This window comes from Tribolium madens, unplaced genomic scaffold, assembly GCF_015345945.1.
Source record: "Tribolium madens isolate multiple individuals breed KSU strain unplaced genomic scaffold, Tmad_KSU_1.1 Scaffold_19;HRSCAF=116;Tcas5.2_LG9, whole genome shotgun sequence".
Lineage (NCBI taxonomy): Eukaryota > Metazoa > Arthropoda > Insecta > Coleoptera > Tenebrionidae > Tribolium > Tribolium madens.
Genome location: NW_025400983.1, coordinates 13,311,899 through 13,335,968, shown reverse-complemented (window position 1 = coordinate 13,335,968; position 24,070 = coordinate 13,311,899). Strand labels below are relative to the sequence as shown.

The 24,070-nt window shown below is 31.6% G+C and overlaps 1 protein-coding gene across 3 annotated transcripts in view; it reads right to left on the bottom strand.

Annotated features, from left to right (window-relative positions):
* Positions 1–8,255: 8,255 nt before the first annotated feature.
* Positions 8,256–24,070, bottom strand: part of LOC123015100 (kelch-like ECH-associated protein 1B) — a 41,147-nt gene continuing 25,332 nt past the window's right edge. For all 3 annotated transcript variants that reach the window (XM_044414597.1, XM_044414589.1, XM_044414581.1), the window contains exons 2-7: positions 13,360–13,486; positions 13,032–13,310; positions 12,332–12,952; positions 12,068–12,279; positions 8,850–9,232; positions 8,256–8,793 (exon numbers count right to left, since the gene is read on the bottom strand). In XM_044414597.1, coding sequence (XP_044270532.1) covers positions 8,588–8,793; positions 8,850–9,232; positions 12,068–12,279; positions 12,332–12,952; positions 13,032–13,310; positions 13,360–13,479 — 1,821 coding nt within the window. In that variant the 5' untranslated portion in view covers positions 13,480–13,486 and the 3' untranslated portion in view covers positions 8,256–8,587. The remainder of the gene's footprint in view (positions 8,794–8,849; positions 9,233–12,067; positions 12,280–12,331; positions 12,953–13,031; positions 13,311–13,359; positions 13,487–24,070) is intronic.

Here is a 24,070-nt window from a genome sequence, read left to right as displayed (position 1 = left end):
TCAAAAATTATTTTGAAAACCGACTTCTCTAAAACTTCTTCACAGATACTGTTCCTTCTCAACTTTTTCTTCGATGTGATGCAAAATAAAAAAACCGATGTATGAATTTTAGAGCTTGAAAACTAATGCATTATCCTTATGAAATGTACTTAATTTATTATTGTTTTTTTCCACCCCCATGAGCTTACTATAACTCCTTGGTTGCTTTTTCATTAAAAAATCCAGAAGAATGTTGCGATGTGTGTTTCAGTGACTACTTAAGTAAAATTCCGAGGGCATTTCAGATACGCTTTTCGGTGAATTTGTGGCTGTTTTTTTTGGGGGAATGATGTGGTTTCTCAATTTTATCAACTAATTTCAACATAACGTGACCCCCTTTCTCTCTAGATCAGACCTTTTGAATTTCTTCAACATTTAAAAAAGAACAATACCTGTGAAGAAGTTTTCGAGAAGATGGTTCATCGGAAATTTCCAGAATGTTTGCGAATCGAGTTAATAATAATAATAAAGGTCTTTATTTCGTAAGTAATATGTACAGGCGAAGTCTAGCCAATAGGCTATTCAACTTAACCTAAGTACACATAAAACTAAATCAAAATACATACAAAAGGAAAAAGTAATGACAGTGAAAGAGAGAGTACATTATCGAAAAATAATAAAGGTACAGTGATGGACAGTGAATTTCGTCCACCCAATTTCTGTGAATTCACAAAAATTCACTATAGTCTGTGCTTTATTGTCATGATAATTGACATTCAAATACGTATTGTCAAATTTAATCAAATTCGAAAAAGCCAGCAGTGAGTGCGTTTAGTAAAATAAAAATTATCTCTCTGGTACAAGAAGGTATGTCTCAAAAACGTGTCTCTATACTTTTGGGCATACCAAGGACTACCATTTCAAAGGACAAAGGTAAAAAGTAGCAAGAAGCATCGAGCATTGTGTCAACATGACAAACGTTAATCAAAATTCTGAAACAAGGTTAGGAAAACCTAATTTACACTTTTAATCTGCCAGGGAAATTGGGTGGACGAAATTCACTGTCCATCACTGTAATTTTAACACTAATAATTTTTGATAATTGTTGATAATAATTAATTATTCTTTCTCATTATACTCGTGTACAACCTCTTCAGATCAGTGTCTTCAGCGACACAATACAACTAGCAGGTTTTGTCACCCACATGACATTAATAAATGTCAAAATTACAGTAGACCAGCTATTTTTTTGAAAATTCTGAGCAAATTGGTATTATTTTTGTAACCTTGCAACGGATATAATTTTTCAACCACACCTTGAATTGCCCTTCTGGAATTGGTGGATTTAAGAGTCTAATAACTTTCTTATGCAAGCAAAAATTACTTCTTCGGCTGCACTTTTTAGCGACCTATTGCCGCTGGCACTTGACATTTTTCTCTGGGGCGCGAGTTCTGGCGCACCCTTATACTCCTAATCTTTAAAACAAAACGCAAAACCTAAAAAGTACATCACCAAAAAAAAAAACAAAAAAACAAAATCCGTAATATAATGTAGATAAAAAGCTTGGCATGGTAATTCGAGAAATATTTGCTCTGATCAGCAGGGCGGTCATAAGCGGGGGTGCAAAGAGCGTGCGACGCATGCGGGCGCCAGAGTCAGGGGACGCCAAACAGGCAACAAATTTTAATAAAAACATGAATGACAAAAATTGAATTACAACAAAAAATGCAAGAAAAATAAACTAATTTAAAACAAACTACACCACAATCAAGATTGAATAAATTGCGACGCCAAGCGCAATTGAATCTATACGTTTGAACAATATTATGTATGCAAAGAAAGTATGTAACATGCTGGAGGTCCAAAAATAAACATTGAAAGATTTCGGAAGCTGTTTTCCGAGGTCAAAAGAAGAAAGTTCTTAACCGGTCGACATAAATTTACAAAAGTTTGCGTATGGAGTAATGTTTTAGCGCTGAATCTATTGGTGATATCAAAAATTGTGAACCCTAATTAGGGGAAGGAGCATTAGAGTCAATCAATTTAAGACGTAAAATTTTGCTTTGAAAAAAGTTTTTTAATTTTTTTTCGCAAATTCGAAGTTATTGGCTAAAGTTCTTCAAACAATGTTTCTTGCGTTATTTCTGTAAGTACAACGTATTTTCGAGAAAATCTAAATTTTTGTAAATTGTGCATAGACTTTAATTCTAAAACGCAACCCACGCCAAACAAAGTTTTTTCATACAGTGCGATCAAAAGTCTGTCTATCAAGCAGGCGTAGAAATTTAAAACGTATGTCTGTGGAAGATAAAATGTCACAATGACAAATGAGAAATGTCAAAATATTTTTTATGTAAATTATGACAGGAAACCGTGGTGAACGATTTTTATGAATAAACACCAACAAGATCTCATTTTTGTTTGTTTTGAGACGTTTCATAAAATAATTCAATTTAATTAGCTCAATGTTTTAATTTTATAAAATAATTTTTTGACATCTAGATAACATACGAACTGCCATGCAACATACGTCTTTAACTAGGACGTCTACTTGATAGAAAGACTTTTTGATCGCATTGTATAATAAGACTGAGTTATCGTTCTATCTCCTGTAGGAAGCATTTCCAGACATAGCTTTATAAAAACTTGTTTTCTTATACTGACATAAGGAATGAACCGAATATTCTGTATAAAGACCTACTTACAGATTTTTTTAAATTAATAATGGAGAGTTTTTGTCTCTGTTTTGCTCAAAGCCTAAAATTTAGTAGTGAATGATCTGACAAATACTAAAGTTTCCTATCAGTTTTTTCAAATTATTTCAAGAAGTTTATATTTTTTCTAGCAGAATGGATTTTTCAAATATCGTGTGCCCTCGGGTCCAGACGGCCATGTTGAATTTGACTAACATAAATGATTTTTTCTGGAATCGTCATTAAAGTTATTATTCTTATTATTTCACATTATTAATATTATATTTTCAACAATCGTTCTTGTACAAAATTTTTATTTATAAGAGTTATTATTTTTAATTTTTAATATCTTTGATAAATAATTACGCTATAGAAATAGTTAATTATACAAGGTGATTCTTTTAGAGCCTACATTAGAAACTTTTTAACTTCTAATGCAGATAATAATTTGAAACTTTATACACAACCCAAGTCGACTAATCTAAGTTCAATTAAATTATTTTCAAAATGGCTGAACTTCCGGAACTACGAGAAATTGGCGCCAACTTTGAAATTTTAAATGGTACCCACTTAATTTTATTGCATTGTTGAATTCTCCTCTTTAAACTAAGTAAAATGTACCTAGTTTTTAGTACCTATCTGTCATAGTTTTTTATATGTCAATTTTTTGGTCAAAATTTTCACTTGCAGGGGTTCATTCAAAACTTCACAGCTCTTGAACCCTTTGCGATAAGTGAATATTTTTTTTGCAAGTTTTCTAGAATTTTCAAAATTGTCAACTGTCAAATTGCAAGGCTAGTATGATTTTTTGAAAATGATCATTACCAAACAGCTATAACTCAGTTTTTTCAAATGAAATGACTCTATTTTCTCAACGGCAATCAAAAGTACATTAATTTGTAGAGGGACTTTTATCAACATGTCCTATACCTATCTCTTACAGTTTTTGAAATAATCACGAAAAACATGTTATAATTTTTATTTTTATAGTTAATCACATTGCCTTTGAAAAAATACAACAAAGATATACCATAATTAATACAGATGTTCGATATGTTTACCATTTTCAAACAGTCCAAAATTCGATGGTGAACTGATTTGAGTGGCTTCCATTATTTCATTTGGTTGAAGATTATTAAATGCCGTCTCAATCCTTGCCTCAATTCTTTGTAATTCCGGATGGTTGTTGTGTAGACTAATAAATCTTTAATTCGTTTTGATCATTTTCCAAAGGCTACGTGATTTACTATAAAAATAAAAAACAAAAACACGTTTTTCGTGATTATTTCAGAAACTGTAAGAGATGGATATAGGACATGTTGATAAAAGTCCTTCTACAAATCGATGTACTTTCGATTGCCGTTGAGAAAATGGGGTCATTTTATTTGAAAAAACTGAGTTATAGCTGTTTGTTACATATCATTTTCAAAACATCATATAAGCTTTGCAATTTGACAGTTGACAATTTTGAAAATTTTAGGAAACTCTTCGAGCCTTTGGTTATCAAATGCAAGAAAAATTATTTACTTATTGCAAACGGTTCAAGAGCTGGGATGTTTTTAATAAACTGTCATAAAATTTTAGATTTAGTATTTGTTTGGTAGTAGAAATATGTGTAGCATATTTTCCAAACAATTAGTCAGTTATAAAGTGTAAAAATTCATTGAATAAACGTTATGATGTGTCGGCGTTTTATTTAAAAAGAACCGCCAAAAATAGACCAATGAGAGGTACGCCCAGATAAATGGATCCAAAGTGGAAACAAAGTGTTTGTTTTGTTGCTATAGGAATGTTGACTTCAAAGCGTATATAAAGAAGAACGGGCCGCCACACCGGCAGATTCACTTGAGTCTCCTTCCGGACATCTTCGGACGAAATCACCAGGACCTCTCTTGGTGGAATAACTTCAGGACGGCTTCTGAAGGAATGTACTCTTTGGACATCTTCAAAGAATACGGTCGACGGGACCTTCTTCCGTCGTTAAACCACACCTGCCTCAGGACAGTTTCTGGGAGCCGAGTTCACCTCTGAACACGGGCCACGGGATCCCTTCCGTGGTAAGGGCTTAACATCTGGGACAGTTTCCAGGTGAGATAATTTCCTGGACCTCTTCAGGAAAAGCAACCGACGGGACTTCTCCCCTCAAATTCACCCACGGAGGACGTCTTCTCCAAGGGCTAGGGTTCACTAGGTCCAAGTTAGATTTTGTTTTGTAAAGTTTGTTATTTTATCTGTTGTTACTGTTGTTATGGTTACTAAATAAATTTCTCTTTTCAATCACCTGTGTTTAATTCAATCGAACCTCCCCATTCCTCTCCACTGTGTAAAAGCTGGCCGGAAAGGCATTCTTATGTAGTGTAAACCTGGAGAACATCTCCAAACAGTTCTTTTCCAACTTTTAGGAAAAAGTTGGTGGCGCCCGGTTTAAATAAGTAAATAAAAGAAAACTCATTACAAAACCTCTGCAAATGAAAATTTTGAGCAAAAAATTGACATATGTCAAAAACTATGATAGATAAGTACTAACAACAAGGTACATTTTACTCAGTTTAGAGAGGAGAATTCAAAAATGCAATCAAAATAAGTGGTTACCATTTAAAATTTCAAAGTTGGCGCCAATTTCTCGTAGTTCCGGAAGTTCAGCCATTTTTAAAATAATTTAATTGAACTTAGACTGGTCGATTTGAGATGTGTACCAAATTTTAAATTTCTATCTGCATTAGAAGTTAAAAAGTTTCTAATATAGGCCCTAAAAGAATCACCTTGTATTGTTTATTATTAAAAGTAAGTATGTGCTTACGAAATTATTTTTAACTTCATAATTATTACGAAATAATCAAAAACGCTGACGATAATTGTTATTTTAACTTGTATCAATAATGTTGCGGCGTACGTAAAGATAAATAATGTATTTTATGGAAAAAAATAGGTAGTACATATAATAACTTATTAGAACGTTGAAAATTAGACTGGCCTAACCCGAATTACGCGAAATCCTAATGAAAGATACAATTTTCACTTTTAAAATTCTATTTTGTTTGAAATACAGACACTTCAACGTTAACATTTTTCACTTAACATATTAGGCCAGTATTCTACTAAAAATTTGAACAATAAGCAGTTGGTTTGAGATTACCTACAACAAAATTTATAAATTTTGTGGATTAGGCCACTCTAATGCTGGACTTCTCATAAATATGACTCGAGGAAGTCACATTTAGGTTTCTCTGGGTGTCCCAGAGCTCCGTATTTCTTCGATTACTCTCACAGTAAAGAAGATAACGAAATGCGGTTTCTTTTGGACGATAGACATTCATTTTTTCTATAATCCAAAAATATTTTCGTCATTATAGGTGCTTTCTATATAGGGTTAATAAAATATACTCAGTGACATTAGAAGTGTTACACCCAAAAGGAGTAATTTTTTGGCAACAGAATGCGTAAATTTAAAGCTAATTATAGTTACCATTGCATCGGTTTATCTTTGACAGTTCTTGCAAAAAAAAATCAGTCTTTGTAAGGACATTTCCAATCTCTGGATAAATCAAGGGATAAGTGATCCGTGGTGGAATTACTATGGTTGCCATAGTATCAACAGTGACTAGATATTGATAGGCATTGTTGCTACAATTAATATTGACATTTGACAATTCTAGACATTAAAAGTTTATTTTTTTGGATAGACAATTTATCAATCTATTAAATGCAAAGATAAAAAATAGGGTGTTCCATTTAAATTTTTTAAGTTATTTAACTTTTAACAAACTTCTTAATTTATTAATCTTTACAAATGCAGAACACTAACAAATTGTTATAGCTTTAGATTCTTTAGATTCTTTCTTCTTTGCAGAAGTAAAAAAAAATGTTGTAGCTGTCTTAGTTTTTGTGCAATAAATTTTTAAAAAGTGCATGTTTTCGTCAAAAAAACCTATTGTTCCTAAAACTAAGCGAAATCGAGTAATAAAAGTTTAGCGTAAAAACATTGTTTTAAAAGGCTACATCCAAAAATGCCAAGAAACATTTAAAAAAACACAAGTTTGTATCGTAACTTATTTTGGTTGAAAATAATTTTAGGTGATGCACTAGATTAGTACCTATCAATGTCCTTATACAATTTTTTTTTTAAATTGTGCCATTTAAAGGTCACTAATGGACTTTTCCAACTCGCTGGGACATCCTGTATAGGAATCACTTATAATGCCAAAAATATTTTTGGATCATAGAAAAAAATGAATGTCTATCGTTAAAAAAAACGCATTTATCTTCTTTACTGTCAGAGTAATCTGAGAAATACGGAGCTCTGTGACTGCCTTCGTAAGTGTTATTAATAGTGTTAGGCGGTCGGAATTTATTTACTCCCATTACCTAGCAATATCACGCGCGTGTTTGCAAGCCGAAATTCCGAAATGTAATTATTTAATTTTTAGTGTCGGACAATTAGGTAAAGCTGTCAAGGATCATTGCACCATATTACAATTCGATAGGTAATTGTTATTTTAATATTTCTTAGTGAAACTCAATGTCAGAGTTTTTGCTCATTTTAGATAAACAAAATAGCAACAGTTTACTTGATAAGTAAATTATTATCTACGTTATAACATAACTGTGCGTTATAATAACGCACTCGATGTTATAAATTTTTTGTAGATAGTACCATTGATTAACCATGGTTAATCAATGATAGTACCTACTCATAGAACAAATTAATTGTGGTTTAAATACTCCTTATGTTCGTTTGTGTACAGTTATAAAAAATAAGTACCCATCAAAGTTGTAATTTTCAACTGTTCACTCAGTAAATTAGGAAATACTCGTAGTCTGCAAAAAAGATCTCCTATATTTTAATTTAAACTTAAAAATCTGTCAGTTTCAAAACTACTACATGCATGTCAAGAATAAAAATTGTAAAAATACAAGGGAATGATTTACTTTTTATTATTATAAATTAAAATAAAACAGAAGAAAAAAATAATATTGAAAAATTAAAGACTGAGATGACGTCTTATTTCGGTATTAAACATATTGAATCAAAATTAAAGACTAAGATGACGTCTTATTTCTGTATTAAACACATTGAATCACATATTATAAAGACCCTTACCGACTTTTAGACGAAACCTAAAATACATTCTCAGATGCCACTATGTGTTAGTTGATGTACTGTTTGAAACTATTATAATTATAAATATAGATATCTGCGATGGCTTCGGAAATTTTTATAACTTGGCGTCCTACGGTGTCCCTTTGACGGTATAGATTTAGCTCAGCATTTTTGTGACATTCCCCATATATCAAGATCATGTTAGTTTTTTATCCTTTGAGTACATTTCGAATTCAAAAGAAAAAAAGGGGTCAAATTTAATGCATGACATATTTATCAACAATTACTTTGATTAAAATTGATAATCTAAATTTTGCAAACGCAATTAAAGTCAAGTTATCTGTGAGTATGTATTTTGGGTTTCGTCTGAAAATCGGTTAGTCATTATTATAAATGACTTAGCCTCTATGTATAAAAATAATCAAAACATTATTTTTAAATTAGAATATTTAACAAGGAATTATAAAGAATAAAAGATTAATTAAGGCAACGGGAATGTTTTATTCAACATTGATAAATACTGTCTCACAGTAATTTTCAAGAACAATAAAGATTTAAATTGGTTTGAACTATCTACAAAATAATAAGAAAACTCACACACGCTCATCTTCATTTACATAAATAAATTATTAAATACCGTCATTTTTACTGTTCTTAACAAAACAATAGACTTCATACACACTTCTGACAAATATTATCACATATATTGAGATGTATAAATGAACTGATGCAACACAAATGCACGTTTAACCTATTTTCAGTCAGGTAAAAATTATTATTATTAATTCGACATTCGCCTTTACAACTTTACATTTACTTTATCATGGAAGATGATGTCGAACTCGAACTATTGTTTATTTGCGATAAAATCCTACACTTCTGAGTACACGGTGGTTGATAACAAACAGCGCTAGTATGACCTGACCGACCCGATGTTAACGGTTCCCCATCCTCCCATACGTCAGTCAAAGGATCATAAATTTCTACATTCGCGAGAAAATCCTGACCATTGTATCCACCTGTAAATTATTCATTCATTAAGAAAATATTAAAATTTAGACACTGAAATACTCACCCATCGCGTATATCTTGCAATCTAGAACTGTTACACTTAGGGCACTTCTTGCTATCTTCATACTAGCAACAAATTCCCAAGTATCTTTCTCTGTATCATATCTCTCAACTGTATTTAATTGTTTTGAGCCGTCATATCCACCAACTACGTATATGTACTGATTGATTGCTGCTACTCCAGCGCCGCTCCGTTGCGTATGCATGGGGGCTATCATAGTCCACGAGTTATTTTCGGGATGGTAACACTCTGCACTATTGTGTCTTTGAGTACCGTCATAGCCACCTATCGCATACAGTAGCCGGTTGACAACAGCGACACCAACCGCAAGGCGTTTAAAATGCATAGGTTTTATCGTCGTCCACCTATCCAAATCAGGATCATAGCTGAAATACATTCAATGAAATTGTTGATCAAAATAGTTTGTGACTTTTGCAACAATGAATAAGACAAAAGATATAAAAGTTACATTTATTTTGCAAGAATTCGAAAAAAAGTGCAAAAAATAGTACTATAAACAACCTGAATTTTTTTAAACGAACGATGTTTTTCGTACTCCTGTCGGAGTCTTAGGGGCCAATAAGATGCATCTAACGTTCGTCGAACGAGTTTGAAAATAGTTATTTCAATAACAAGAAAAGTAAAAACTTGATATAACATTCGAAGTAAACGAGTACGAGTCGTGTACTTATTATGTTTTTACCGCTGTCAATCAAACTTTCTTTAAATTTGTAAAAAATGACGTTGTACTCGTATATACCCGGAATGAGTTGTTACAACTTTTTTTGTTCAAAGTGTAATCAAAGTACTGAAAGTAAAATTATCAAGAACTGTAGTTGTTACTGTGATCAAGAAGTGAAAACTATTCGACATGTGTCATCAACTCATCACAAATCCAAAAACGAATATTAATAAAGCTCTTAAGATTGCTTCTCAGAGCTTTATACCTAATGTTTTATAACCAATGTATGAATTCACGTTCAAGTTTTCTGAAAAATGGTGTGCCAAAAAGAACAACTATGGAATCTGTGTCAGAAAATGTCATATCGTTACAGTAGTCCATGTTAAAGACAACACTGAACTACAAATTTCGTGTTGACACATTAAAAGCTGTTCCATTCAGTTTGGTGTTAATATAATAATTAAATAATGTAGAAAACGAAATAATGGAATTCACAATACAGAGTGCGCCAGAACTCGCGCCCCAGAGAAAAATCAGAATCAGAAATTCTACTAAATTTAGAAGTTGTAAATAAATGTGTTAAAATTGACAAGATGCTAAGATCAGAGTATTTTATGTACGTATGTACCTACTTATCCAATACGTTGTCATTAACAAATTATATTTATACGTGAAGGTAACTTACATAAGAGCTAAGTTTAAAGGCACGAATGCACCATATCGACAATTTAAAATAATTGAATTCAAAATTTTACAATAAAAAAGACACTCAACTGCGTTTGTTTAATACATAATATGCTCAGGTGTCATAATAGGAACGTAATATCTAATAATTTTTTTTGAATTTTTATGCTTGGATCAAGCAGTCCAAAAATTGTGACGCTTGAGGGTATCACTTTTTCTCCAAAAAGTAGGCATATAAATTCCTGCAGCACGCTTCTTAATAGTTCTTGTTATTTAAGTAAACGATCTAAAGATGTGCTGGTTATCGTATACAGAATGCGCCAGAACTCGCACCCCAGCATGGGCGCCCACAGGGGGGGGGGACCGTTGCCCCCCCCCCCCTGGGACGATAGTGGTTGCTATATTTGATATAAAAAAAGATTTTTTTGATTTTTTACAAACACGTTCCAACTTAAATTTTCATGAACGAAATAAGTAACCAATATTTACATTTTTATCACGAACTGAGAGATATGAAAATCGACAAATGAAATTGTTATTATTAATTTCGACTGTTTTTTTTTTGCCCCCCCTGGCCGTAAGTTCTGCGGGCGCCCATACACCCCAGTGAAAAATGTCATATAAAGCGAGATACCAGGAACATGAAAAAAATGTTAAAAAAATTTTATCTATAAAAATTTCGAAGTTATGATGGTTTAAAGTTTACACTTTGACTCTATTTATTTCTGTTGGAAAAATTATTTTCCAAGTTTTTTTGCTGTAGGCTATTAAAAGAGGAAACAAGGAAGCTGTATCCTAAATTGTAACTCTGTTCAATGTTATTTGTGGCTTTTATTGGCAAAATTTTTGTCTAAACTAAGTAATTGTAAAAAAATATGCAAGATCATCAGTATTATTAAATAGACATAAAAAAATGTCAAATGTCAAAAATTAAATGTCAAAATTTTTTGACAGATAGAATTTTTTAAACATTTTTTTCATGTTCCTGGTATCTTATCTTACTTGAAAATTTTCTCTGGAGCGCGAGTTCTGGCGCACCCTGTATTTATCTGTTATTTAGTAATTGATTTTCACTTTTTGCTTATGTGGATATAAGAAACTGATGTGAAATAATTTGCAAATCATGTCTTTTATAATGTTGCTGAACGTTCTCCCCAGCATACTTGCTTATTGATGAATAAGCATAATTTCCTACAAAAACATTTTGATTAATACGTCCGGTTTGTGCTATTTTGCATGTTATTGTACGAGTAATAGGATAGCGACAATAAATATAGCCTTCCACATTTAATTTTTCGTGGATTTTTGTGTAAACTCCTTAAGCGGGAGAGAAAAGTCATCTGGCAGTTCAGTCTCAAATACAAACTCGAATATTATAGCATATTATGATTCCACCATACAATAGCTTCAAAACAAGACCAAGACCACTCAAATCGGTTACGTAGTTATTATCTGCAATAAAATTTCATCCTCCCCCCACACCGTATTTCAAAACATAGGTAAAAATGTCAAAGTTTAGAGTATTATTAGCAGAGTCCAAAACCCTTTCAAATTACCCATGGTTTATATAAAGAAATTACCATTTTCCGATTTTGATTTGAGATTACGCCATCGAGCAGTGGGATTTGAGAATGGAAAACAATTTCTATGCATATCTTGAGGTCACTTTTGTTATGATTTTTTTTCCGAAACCTATAGAACAAATGGTTTTCGAGGTACAGTCGCTAGCCGACCTTATTGTGACACCCGGTACTACGTAAAAATCACGTGGAACATGGTAACCAAAGTTATATCATTCATATCTTTTGTCCCTACATTATTTAATGTTGCCTACTTCATTCTAAAAAATACTAACCATTCGACGCTGTTGTGGTATTTAGAGCCTTCACTTCCGCCAACAGCGTATAGCAAGCCGTCCATTACAGCAACTCCAACTCGATTTCGCGGCACTGACATGGGGCTACATGGTCGCCATTGGTCCTTCACTGGGTTGTATTTATCCACCCAGTCCGAATCGTAACTATTACCCGGAGCGTTGTTCCTGCCACCTACTGCGTAAAAAGTTCCCTACGATAAATTTGTGTGGATTTGTAAGGATGGAAATAATTTCGGGGAGTACCTTCAAAAAAGCCCCTCCTAATCCAGATCTAGGTACAGTAAGACTGTCTAATTTGTGCCACGTTTTATCGTCGATATTGTAACCTTCTAAGACGTCGAGAGATTGTCTGTAATAGCCGCCCGCGACATATATTACTCTAGGTATATTTGGTGTTCGTTCTTTAACAACTGTACGTATGTGTAATGTCAGATCCTTAAATATTCTAGCTAAATATTCTCTACACGCCGGCGTTTTTTTGATAACTTCACAATTGGTCATTTGGTCATTGAGGAATTTGGGTGGTAAAAACTGACATCGAACAGCGCTTAATATGTGCTCCATTTTCTTGTGTCGGTTTTCTTCGTCGTGTCTGACCCATTTTAGGACGGCGTTGTAAACTTCTTTCTCGTCTTGAACGTTAAGTTCATCTTTCTTAATCAATGTGATTAATTGTAACGCGTTTAACTGAAGAAACTCTTCTTCCTGAGAAATCTGGCAAAAATGACGTTCGATATATTGATTGGCTTTTTTGCATAATTCTATACATCCGTGTTGTTCCGCAAAACTAGCAATACCAATGGCATTGCTAGGATCTAATTGTCTTTCTAAAAAATCACAGCAGGCTTGTATTACGTTCGTCACCTGAAAAAAAACCAAATGCACTTTATCCCCTGTTATCTCCTTTTTTAGACGAAAAGCACTTGATAACGAGAATACTCACTTGTAGCATTGTAGCAGCAGGTAATAACTGACACACGGTGTTTTCTGTCACTCTTATCCTCCCGGTATACATGAAATGTATTAGTCTAGCCATAGCGGTTGCCGACACTCCTTGAAGGGGTATCCTTGTCATTTCGCATTCTTTTAGGCCACCGGTAAACATAGCTTTAAAGTAGGGACTAGCAGCGGCGAGGACCACTCTGTGTGCATAAAATACTTCGTGGCCAACTTCTAACGTTATGTCAGTCAACATTTGATGACCTCTCATCATGTCCATGGCCTGCAAATTCATGAAATTATTTTTGATAAGGAGTTATCGATTGATCTACCTTCATGGCTTCTTTGATGTAATCCAACATCATGAAACTCATGTCGCCCAAGTCAGACACGTGAACGCCATTCTGACGAGAATGACTTTTGCTGCAGTAACTGTCTTCGTCTCCATCCATTCTACAACTGCAATAGAAACACATTTAATAACTGATAAGAAGACCCCTTCGTACACATTCATCAATATTTTTCATAATTGATCTTTTAAGTTTTAAGTATGTCATTATCCGAATTAACTATTTTATCTTCCGATTCAAGTCAAGGGTTTTAAATACGAGTACATTGTGAGTCCAATTTGTTTGAATTGATTTCGTGATCTCGTACGACTAAACTCTGTCATAGAAAAATATAACTGAATCACTGTTAGAAATGTTAGTAATATGTAAATAAGACATGAATAAATGACACGTTTTTAAAAAATCTACATTAATAATGCAAAAATGTTAATTTCTTCATAAATTTATGCAGTGTCGATTGTGCCAAAATCTAAATTAAACATCACTATAAAATATCAAAAACCACATATTATCTAATTAATAAAAGTACAGTTCTCTCTAATAAAATTTGAATTCAAAAGTTAATCAAATTATAAATCTTTATTCATTATAATGTCCGTTCCCTACATGTGCCAATAATTTAATCTAATAACTAGAGACGTTTACAAGCCATTTTTTTTTATCCGAATCGTTATACATTTAACGGTTCATTAAATAATGATATTATCAAAACTTGTTTAAATATTCTACAAAATCTTTATGAGTTTTATAATAGTTATTAAACAAATAATATCCATTCACAATATTTCGTGATAAAGCTTAAATAAATCTAAATTCAATCATGCACGTGTCAATAAACCCCTTTAAAAATAGATAAACGCAAGAAATAATCAGTTTGCTACAATTTGCATTTACTTTTGTGACTTTTTGACGATTTTTTACACTAAAAATTTACTCAAATCTCCTGCAGACAAAGTCCCAATGACATCATTGTAAAGCTTGATTTATACAGGGACATTTTTTTATTAGTATACAGGGTGTTTCACGTAATTTTAAGAGGCCTGCGCCTGTAAGATGCAATCAATAATACAATAATACGAACTCGATTACAAATTTTGAAAAATTGAATAATCTTCTATAGTTTGTTCACCCTTTAAAAAATTACAACGTCTTTAGTTAGTAAGTGATTAAGATAGATAAACTAGAATCATAATCATGCCGTCTCTTGATAGAACAAATGATAATTGTTTCTGAAAAACTGCAGTTTATGACTATTAACAGTGACTAGTTTGACAACTACTGTCATGGATTTGCAAAAATTAAATAGTTAGAAGTGTATTTTTTGTATCCAGTGTTTTGTAACTTTTGTATATTTGGGTGCGTACATTAGGCGCCAGTCTCGTAAAGTTGTGTGAAACACCCTGTACATAGCCCTATGTATACAGTTAAAAAAACTGAGTCAATTTCATAGGGTAGGCGACCAACATATCAAGATTTTAGAGGGTACTAGATATTAAAATAATCCAAACTAAAATTTTGTGTCAAGTTTGTCAAGTGTCAGTATTGAAACTTAAAGCGTAGCTTTAAAAAGATAATACCATTTATGATACCCATGTACACCGAAGTGAATAGGGAAATATAGTCCCATCGCATAGCCCCCACGATCGCCAGACTTGACACCTAACGATTTTTTTCTTAGGGGATATTTAAAAATAAAAATTTATACTAACGTTCCAATGTAAAATTTACAAGAGCTGAAACAACGTATTCGTACGGAATGTAATAATATAGATCCTGAATTTATCAGGAATACAGTGGCGAGGTTTTCAAAATCGATTGGGTTATTGTTTGGAACTGCAAGGAAAGTATTTTGAACATTTGCTTTAATTATTAAATATTTTTCATGTTTTGATGGGTTCTATTTTTTTTTATTAATATTTAATTACATTTACTTTGTTGTTTTTAAAAGTTTGTCTTTCATTTATCGATATTAAAGCCTTTGAAATATTGGTTGCCAATGCCTAGACTAACCGCTAATTGTAATTGCCATAGCAACATTGAAGTTGATCCGGTTTTTTTTAAAGTTTACGTAGGGCTATGTATACTAATAAAAAATGTCCCTGTATGTCAGTCCGGTCAAAATAGATATTTCAAATAACTAAAATTCCGACAGAGCTAAATTTTGGTGGAGATCTTGGGTACACCATTAGAAATAAAGTGTCAAAAGTCCTCATCGATCCCATGTGTGCTAAAAAAGTTATTCGGGGTCAAAGGTCAAAATTTGACGTTTTTTGTATTTTTGCGAAAACGATAAGTTTTATCAGAAAAGTAGCTCAGACAAAAATTATAGATCTTAAAATTATCTACAAAAATGGTCCTTATACTTTTTTTTCTAAGAATCACCATTTCTGAGATATTGCGATTCTAAAAGTTGAAGGAGTCACGTTCTACATGATATGCACATACAAAGTGCGCCAGAACTCGCGCCCCAAAGAAAAATGGGTAAGGGTACCAGGAACATGGGAAAAATTTAAAAAAATTCTATCTATAAAAATTTCGAAGTTATGAGAGTTTAAATTTTGCACTTTGACTCTATTTATTTCTAGTGAAAAAATAATTTACCAAGTTTTTTTGCTACAGGCAATTAGAAGCGGAAACAAGGAAGCTGTATCCTAAACTTAACTCGGTTTAATGTTATTTGTGGCTTTTATTGGCAATTTTTTTCCTTTACTAAATAATTGTAAAAAAAACATATACAAAATCATCAGTATCATTAAATACACATAAAAAAATGTCAAATGTCAAAAAATAAATGTCAATTTTTTTTTTACAGATAGAATTTTTTAAACATTTTTTCCATGTTCCTGGTATCTTATCTTGCTTGAAATTTTTCTTCTACTTCATTAAACTTATAAATATCTCGATTCCATTAGAATTAAAAAGAATTTATTTTGTAATACATACAGGCTGTTCAAAAAATCGTACATTTCCTTGAAAGGAAGTAATTGGGTGGTCCCCAGAGTACTAAAAAAATGTTTAAAAAATTCTATCTGTCAAAAATTTTTGACATTTATTTTTTGACATTTTTTTATGTCTATTTAATAATACTGATGACTTTGTATGTTTTTTTTTTATAATTATTTAGTAAAGGTACAAAAATTTTGTCAATAAAAGCCACAAATGACATTAAACAAAGTTACAATTTAGGATACAGCTTCCTTGTTTCCGCTTCTAATAGCCTGTAGCAAAAAAACTTGGAAAATTATTTCAAAGTGCAAAAATTAAACTCTCATAACTTTGAAATTGTTATAGATAGAATTTTTTAAAATTTTTGTATGTGCATATGATGTAGAACGTTACTCCTTAAACTTTTAGAATATCGATATCTGAGGAATGGTGATTCTTAGAAAAAAAGTATAAAGACCATTTTTGTAGATAATTTTAACATCTATATTTTTTGTCTGGGCTACTTTTTTGATAAAACTTACCCTTTTCGAAAAAAAACCGTCAAATTCTGACCTTTGACCACGAATAACTTTTTTTAGCACACATGGGATCGATGGGGACTTTTGAGATTTTATTTCTAATGGTGTACCCAAAGTCTCCACCAAAATTTAGCTCTGTCGGAATTTTCGTTATTTGACCACTATTTTTATGACTAATTTGACCGGACTATGTAGACTGGGTACCGTTTCACATCCGTATTGTTAAGGTCATAACGTCCTGTTTCCGTAGACGGACCGTAGGTAGGAAAATTGGCAATTTATAGAAATGACAATGACAGATAGTCGGCGATACAACTCACCCCCCTTCCCTTCAACATAATTCAACTGACGTTCATGAAAATTGTGGAACCAACTCAAACTGTTTCCAGTAGATAGCGCTGTCGTAAAAAATGTTTAAAATTGGGTGGTATGAATAAAAATGAAATGCAATAGATACTAATACTACACTACAGTGCAGTAAATACTTCATGAGTAAAGTAGATGCTACCTTTTTACAGCAAATACTTTACTTCCGGAAACAAAAGACTACAGCTGAAAGTAGGTAAAATACTAAAATACTTATTAGTAGCAGATACTTCTCCATAGTAGTACAGTCGAACAAAATGAAAATGACGCCTCAATAAACCAGCACCTGCTGGACGCCGACCCTTCTAACCGCAAGCAGACAGGGTCGTAAATTATCGGATTGCAGTTTCAATTTAATTTTTCATTAAAAAAATTACATTTTCATTTAACTTGACTTTTGTCAATGCAAAATAAATGGCGACTTAATTCGAATTAGTTTAATAATTGTGAACTAAATTTTCATTTCGCTTTCTGTAAACCGGCTCCTAAAGGAATTTATCTTGAAACTACGTCAAGTTTGCAATTCGATAATTTACGATCCTGCCTGCTTGCGGTTAGAAGGGTCGGTATCCACAACAGGGGCTGATATATTGAAGCGTCATTTTCACTTTGTTCGACTGTACCTACTTCGAACGAACAGTAAAACAGTAGGGAACTCTTGTTTCTTCCGTTTCTTCAATAAATTGATTTGCCAAAAAACGCATATTTTCTTTGTTAAATCTAAAAACAAATACATATCGGGACATTTGATTAACTCTGAACATAAGAAATGTATTGGCATGGTGAATATCAACTACATACATACATATGGATTTTGTTTAAATTGAACATAGGGACAAAATACGGGATAAAATCCGTACTTCGTTGTTTACTTACGAATATTGATGGGTAACCATTTACATAATTTGACAAGTATTTTTTAAAATAGAATATAGGGCCGCAGTATGGGCTATATTCAGAGTTTAAAAAAATGTTACGGTATGTAATTTGATAATGTAATTCTAGTAAAAATATAAAACTTTTATGAGTATATTCGAAAAGTACTTGCCTAAAATTATTGTTCTATAAGTTCTATCATCATAATTTTTTCAACCTCTAAATTTTTCTGCTACACTGTATCATTTTTCAGAAATAAATGAGAATTAGGCATTCAAAGCTCGTGTAACAGCAACTTCATTAAAAGTGAAGAATAGGCGCAAAATCAAGTATTAGCAAATACGAAGTGATCCAGAAAGAAAGTATTTTTGTTAATAATTTGAAACACTGCAACCGGATACGGTTTTGCTTGACAAATACTTGACGTACAACCCCTCAAGATTGTTGAATTGTTGTTAATCAAAAGTGTACTCCAATGGTAAGCATTAAACATTAGTGACAGAATTGCCAATAGACTTATTCATTGTGGATCACTTTGTACTTCTTTGGTTAGTAGGTACAGTTGGTTGATTTCCGTTAAAAACGGAAAATAGATTTTTCTTTAGATTGAAACAGGTTTTGCCCTTGTCAATTTGTCATCTGCCGCATTCAAACAATTTTTTTCTGTAATGCCGCACTTGAACGCCGAGAGCATCAGATGCAAATCAAGATAATTAATAAGTTGAGTACTTACGTGAAAACCCAACTAGTAGTGAGTGCTGCAGATTAACTGACAGTTCTAACTTAACCTTTTAGAATTAAGCCATGTTCAAACTATAGATAAATATAAAAATCTGACATTTTTATGCTTTGACATTTTCCGATTTTTTTGCAACAAAAATTTTAATGAAAGATACAAGTTTAGTAACCTAAAGCAGGTTCATCAGCGAGTAGAATTGTGTTGAAGAATTTACTACGTTTCTGGAGTATCAGCATTTACTGCATTTTTATTCCTACCACCCTTTGTCTATGCATCTTGACAGAAACTGTAAAGTAGAAATGACGTATGTATGTGTAGTTAGTGTAGTTCATATTTATGTACAACCCCAAACCAACATTAGCTGCAAAATAATAAATATTCACTACTATGTTTTAATAGCGGAGCATTTAACCATTTTATAGTTTCATTCTCCATTACGTTTTATTTATTTAATCTTTTGACAAAAACAAAACGTGAATTTAATTACTTTTTCAGCCCCAGAGTCCGCACCGTAGTAAACTTGGACGATTTTTGATGGTGGGCAAACCATCGTATTGAAAGGTATTAGTCGACGACAAATTTTAAGAAACGTCATAATATTTCCATATTTTATTTTTTTACGGTCTACGGAACCAAGGCGAGACAGCGTTACCCAATCTACAAGGTGATTCAAAAATGTCGGACCATCTCTTAGGTGGTAATAAAGGACATCCAACTAAGTTAAAAGTTCCCATGACAAAAAATTGTTTGAGCCTTTATTCACGAGATATAGCTCTTCAGAGATTAGATTTTAGATTAAGTATTTGACCGATCTTAAATTTAGTTAGCGGAAACGGCAGATCTTGTAGACTGAACAGATACCTGTTGAAAAAAAATCACGAATTTGTGTCTTATAGTGTAAAAAACATTTAACAAACTTGCAAATTCAACAATAAATTAAATCTAGAAGGTATGGAAACAAAAAAACTAAGATGTCTACATGATAATATAAAAACTGACAGTTCTGTTTTTTTTTCAAAAAAAAGCTTGAAACAAAAATCTGAATTCATTTTTATGCTTAGCTGAAACTCTTCTATCACCATTCGAGAGTTGGTCCAACACTTTTGAATCAGCCTATATAAATCCATGCGATTTTGCGATTGTGATATTTGAGAACATACTACAAATATTTTAATAACAAAAAATAAAGATCAATCAGCCGTAAATTAAAAATTGGATGAGCAAATATGCTATTTAAAAATAATTTTAACTTCACTCATGCTTTTCGTTAATTTTTCATATCCTTACACATAAAACTGAAAAACCGTAAACGCTTTGCTTAATCTCATAACCTATACAAAAATCATGAAGTTATTTTTATAACAATAATTTGTAATAGTGATTTGTCATTTAAACCAACTCAATAAAAGTTAGAAAAATATGCTTACATATAAAAATTAAAATACTAAAAAATCTTATCCATTGAAAAAAATTGGTTGATTATGGCAACGTTGCTAATACCAAATAATCAACAAAAAAAAATGTATTATTCTTGAAACCACAGTAACAGTTTTGTGAGGAATAAATGTTGCTACCGTAAATATTTTTTTTGTTCAAATACTGCTACATAAAATGTAAGAGATGAATGCTTTACCCTTTTTAAATTGTTAGTTAAATATAAGAACTTGACTAAACAATGTGTACTAAAACCAAAATAATATAGCTTCAGATTTTGTAAAATATAACCTTAATTTCAACATTTTTCGTGTAATCTGCATATGCTTCTCATCGTACCACTGAGTTGGTGGACCACTTTTTGAACGTACTATACAGGCTGTTTCATAAATATGAAGCAATATTGAAACGTCTAAAATGACCTATAAAATAATGTTAATTTAAATAGCAGCTCAAGTCCTATACTTATCTATTGATAAGAATTTTACAGCCATCGGAATTTAAGTACAGAAATTTCTTTCAATGTCAACGGATCGTGTACAAGAAGATTTACAGATTTTTTTGTATGACTCCATATTTTGCTCCGTGCATAAGCATTCAACGTCGTTGTGATGCAGATGAGAACAGTTCATGCAAATTCTCATAAAACAACGTTAATTTTTGATTTTTTTTAAACGTAGGTATATTAAAAAAAAGCACATCTAGAAACACTGTTTATACAGATATGCAGATATGTATGTACAGGGTGTTACACACAACTTTACGAGGCTTGCGCCTAATGTACGCACCCAAATATACAAAAGTGACAAAACACTGGATACAAAAAATACACATTTAATTATTTAATTTTTGGAAACCCATGACAGTAGTTGTCAAACTAATCACATTAATAGTCATAAACTGCGGTTTTTCAGAAACAATTATCATTTGATCTATTTAAAGACGACATGAATATGATTCTAGTTTATCTATCTTAACTCTTTCAGGTACACACTTTAATGTATTTAAAATACCGTACAGGTACAGCTGTTTACTGGATTTTAAAAATAATCATTTTTCAAGTTGTTTTAAAAAATAGGTATTAAAATAGCACTAACCACAGTTTTTCATCGGTCAATGACCAATTATTTTAGATTTCAAATTTTTTTACTTTCTCCGGTAATATCATTAACTTCATGAACCCCTCGTACATTTTTGATAATTTTAAAGCATTCTTAATATGAAGTAGTCATTGTCTATTACTTATTTAGTGACATAATAGGCATTTAAAAAAATTAATTAAGAAAATAAAATAGTATTATAATGAACAAAGAAAAATAACAATAAATAATAAAAACAAAAGCAAACTAAATAATACGTACGATAGATAACAAAAGTTATATTTTTTGTAATAATACGGTTGAAAGCAATGTTTCTGTTTGCTTTAACAACACTACAAGTTACACACTGCCAGTTACTTCGAAACTCTTGTTGCTTGGAGCTACATAATGCAAGTATCAACGAAATAGAAAAAAATTCAGTGCCACCATTTATGACTTTTTCAATTGAGTACAATGACGGACAGTGAATTTTGTCCAAGCAATTTCCATGACAGACTAAAAGTGTAAATTAGTTTTTAGGTTTTTCTAACTTTGTTTGAGAACTTTGATGAACAATTATCATGTTGACAAAATGCCCGATATTCCTTACATACTTTTTACCTGTGCTTTGTCTTACATTGCTTGAGATGTAGTACCAATCCATTTTTAGATTGGACGAAATTTAGTGGACGAAATGCACTATCCATCACTGTACGTCATCAACTGATCAAATTTATCAACAAAGATCATGTTATTCTTGTAATTTTCCATAACATCAGGACATACCCCTCATATCTCAAAAAACTAAGAATAATACGAAATACAGTTAGTAAAAATGCAAAATTTTATCAGTGTAATGTTAAACGAAAATGATTACCTAAATAGGCTGGAAATGCTCAATGCCGTCATGAAGCCCACTAATCGAAATAGGAAAGTTTTTGGCTGATAAACCCAAGGATCGAAATTCTAATCCCAATAAAAAATTTTTTTTTTGTTTTGTTTTTTTTTTCCTCTTTGTATTTATAATAATCATTATCCATTATGTGTATATTCTCAAAAAACAATTCAATTTTTTTATGTTAAAATAAGTATCATAAAAAAAGTAGGTATTTCAAATTAATTAATAAATTGTATAGTTTTCATAATAATTTTAAGTTCATTGATTGTAAATAAAAAAATGTGGTAAACTCTACAAGAATAATGTCTGTATTATTAAAAATATTACCATTAATGAGCAAAACTGCTCAAAAATATAAATTAAGGTGAGTTAAAAAGGTGGGTTAAATTTTAACCCACCGTACCGATTCGGCCAAAAATGTGGTGGGTTAAATTTTAACCCACCGTCCCTCAAAGAGTTAATCACTAACTAACTAAAAGCGATGTAATTTTTAAAAGGGTGAACAAATTAAAGAAGATTATCCAATTTTTCTAAATTTGTAATCGATTTCGTATCGGAATACGTATTATTAATTGCATATTACAGGCGCAGGCCTCGTAAAATTATGTGAAACACCCTGTATATGATTGGAAAATTAATGTAAAAATATTTCCTTTGAAAACAAAAAATGTATTGAATTTTGAATTAGGTATTTCTTGTAACCCAGAGAAAAAATATTAGGTTGGTAACGGCCCATGTTGCCACAAATCATACTAAAAAGATAATAGCTTCTGTGTTCATTTTCTTTCTTTGTTTACACATTAATTGGGTATTAATATTTCTTTGTCTAACAATGCGCACTTGAAAAAAATTAAGTCTTCACTCGTATTCATACAAATGAAGTTTTTTTTTATTAACTCATAGAGAAAAAGTTTCCTATAAACATGTATCGAAAAATGCTTGGTAAGGGAGCTACATCCCCTGGAAGGGGGCTAATATGTTTTTGCTAATATTTCAGAAACCATTTAAGATAAAATTACAAAATTTGCTACAGATGATAACCTTTATACACCTAAACGAATTCAAACATCAAATGTCGGAATTTTTAATCAGGGGCGTACAAAACTGGGGGAGTTTAAGGTAAAAAAATAACCTATTTATTTTGGCTTTAGTTTCTCGGTACTTTCAGCAACAAAATCTTAAGTTCCATAGTTTATCACAGAAATGTCTCTCTTGTGTCGATACGACTTATTGTTTTTGAATAAAATTAATTTAAAATTTATGTTACACACCAATACAACATTCAAATAAATCAGAATGTACATAATAATAAAAGCAAGAAATTCATATTTTTTAATCAACCTCAACTAATTAACATTACATTACAGTAACAATAATAACATTAATTAAATGAATTTGCCTAAATCTGAAGGAGTCGTTCAAAGTGACCACCATTTTGGTCAATGCATAACTAAAGAAACTAAAGCCAAAATAGATAGGGTATTTTTTTACCCTAAACCCCACCAGTTTCGGACGCCCCTAATTAAAAATTTCGACATTTGATGTTTGAATTCGTTTAGGTGTATAAAGGTTATCATCTGTACGAAATTTTGTAATTTTATCTTAAATGGTTTCTGAAATATTAGTAAAAACCTATTAGCCCCCTTTCAGGGGGTGTAGCTCCCTTCCCAAGCATTTTTCGAAACATGTTTATAGGAAACTTTTGTCTTAAAATTATGTATTTTAAAAATGTATTCTAATTATGTATTCTAAAATATCAGTTTAAGATATAAATTGTTTGAAACAACCTTTTGTGAAATATTTTAATAATGTAAGGTACAATACTACAAAATAATAA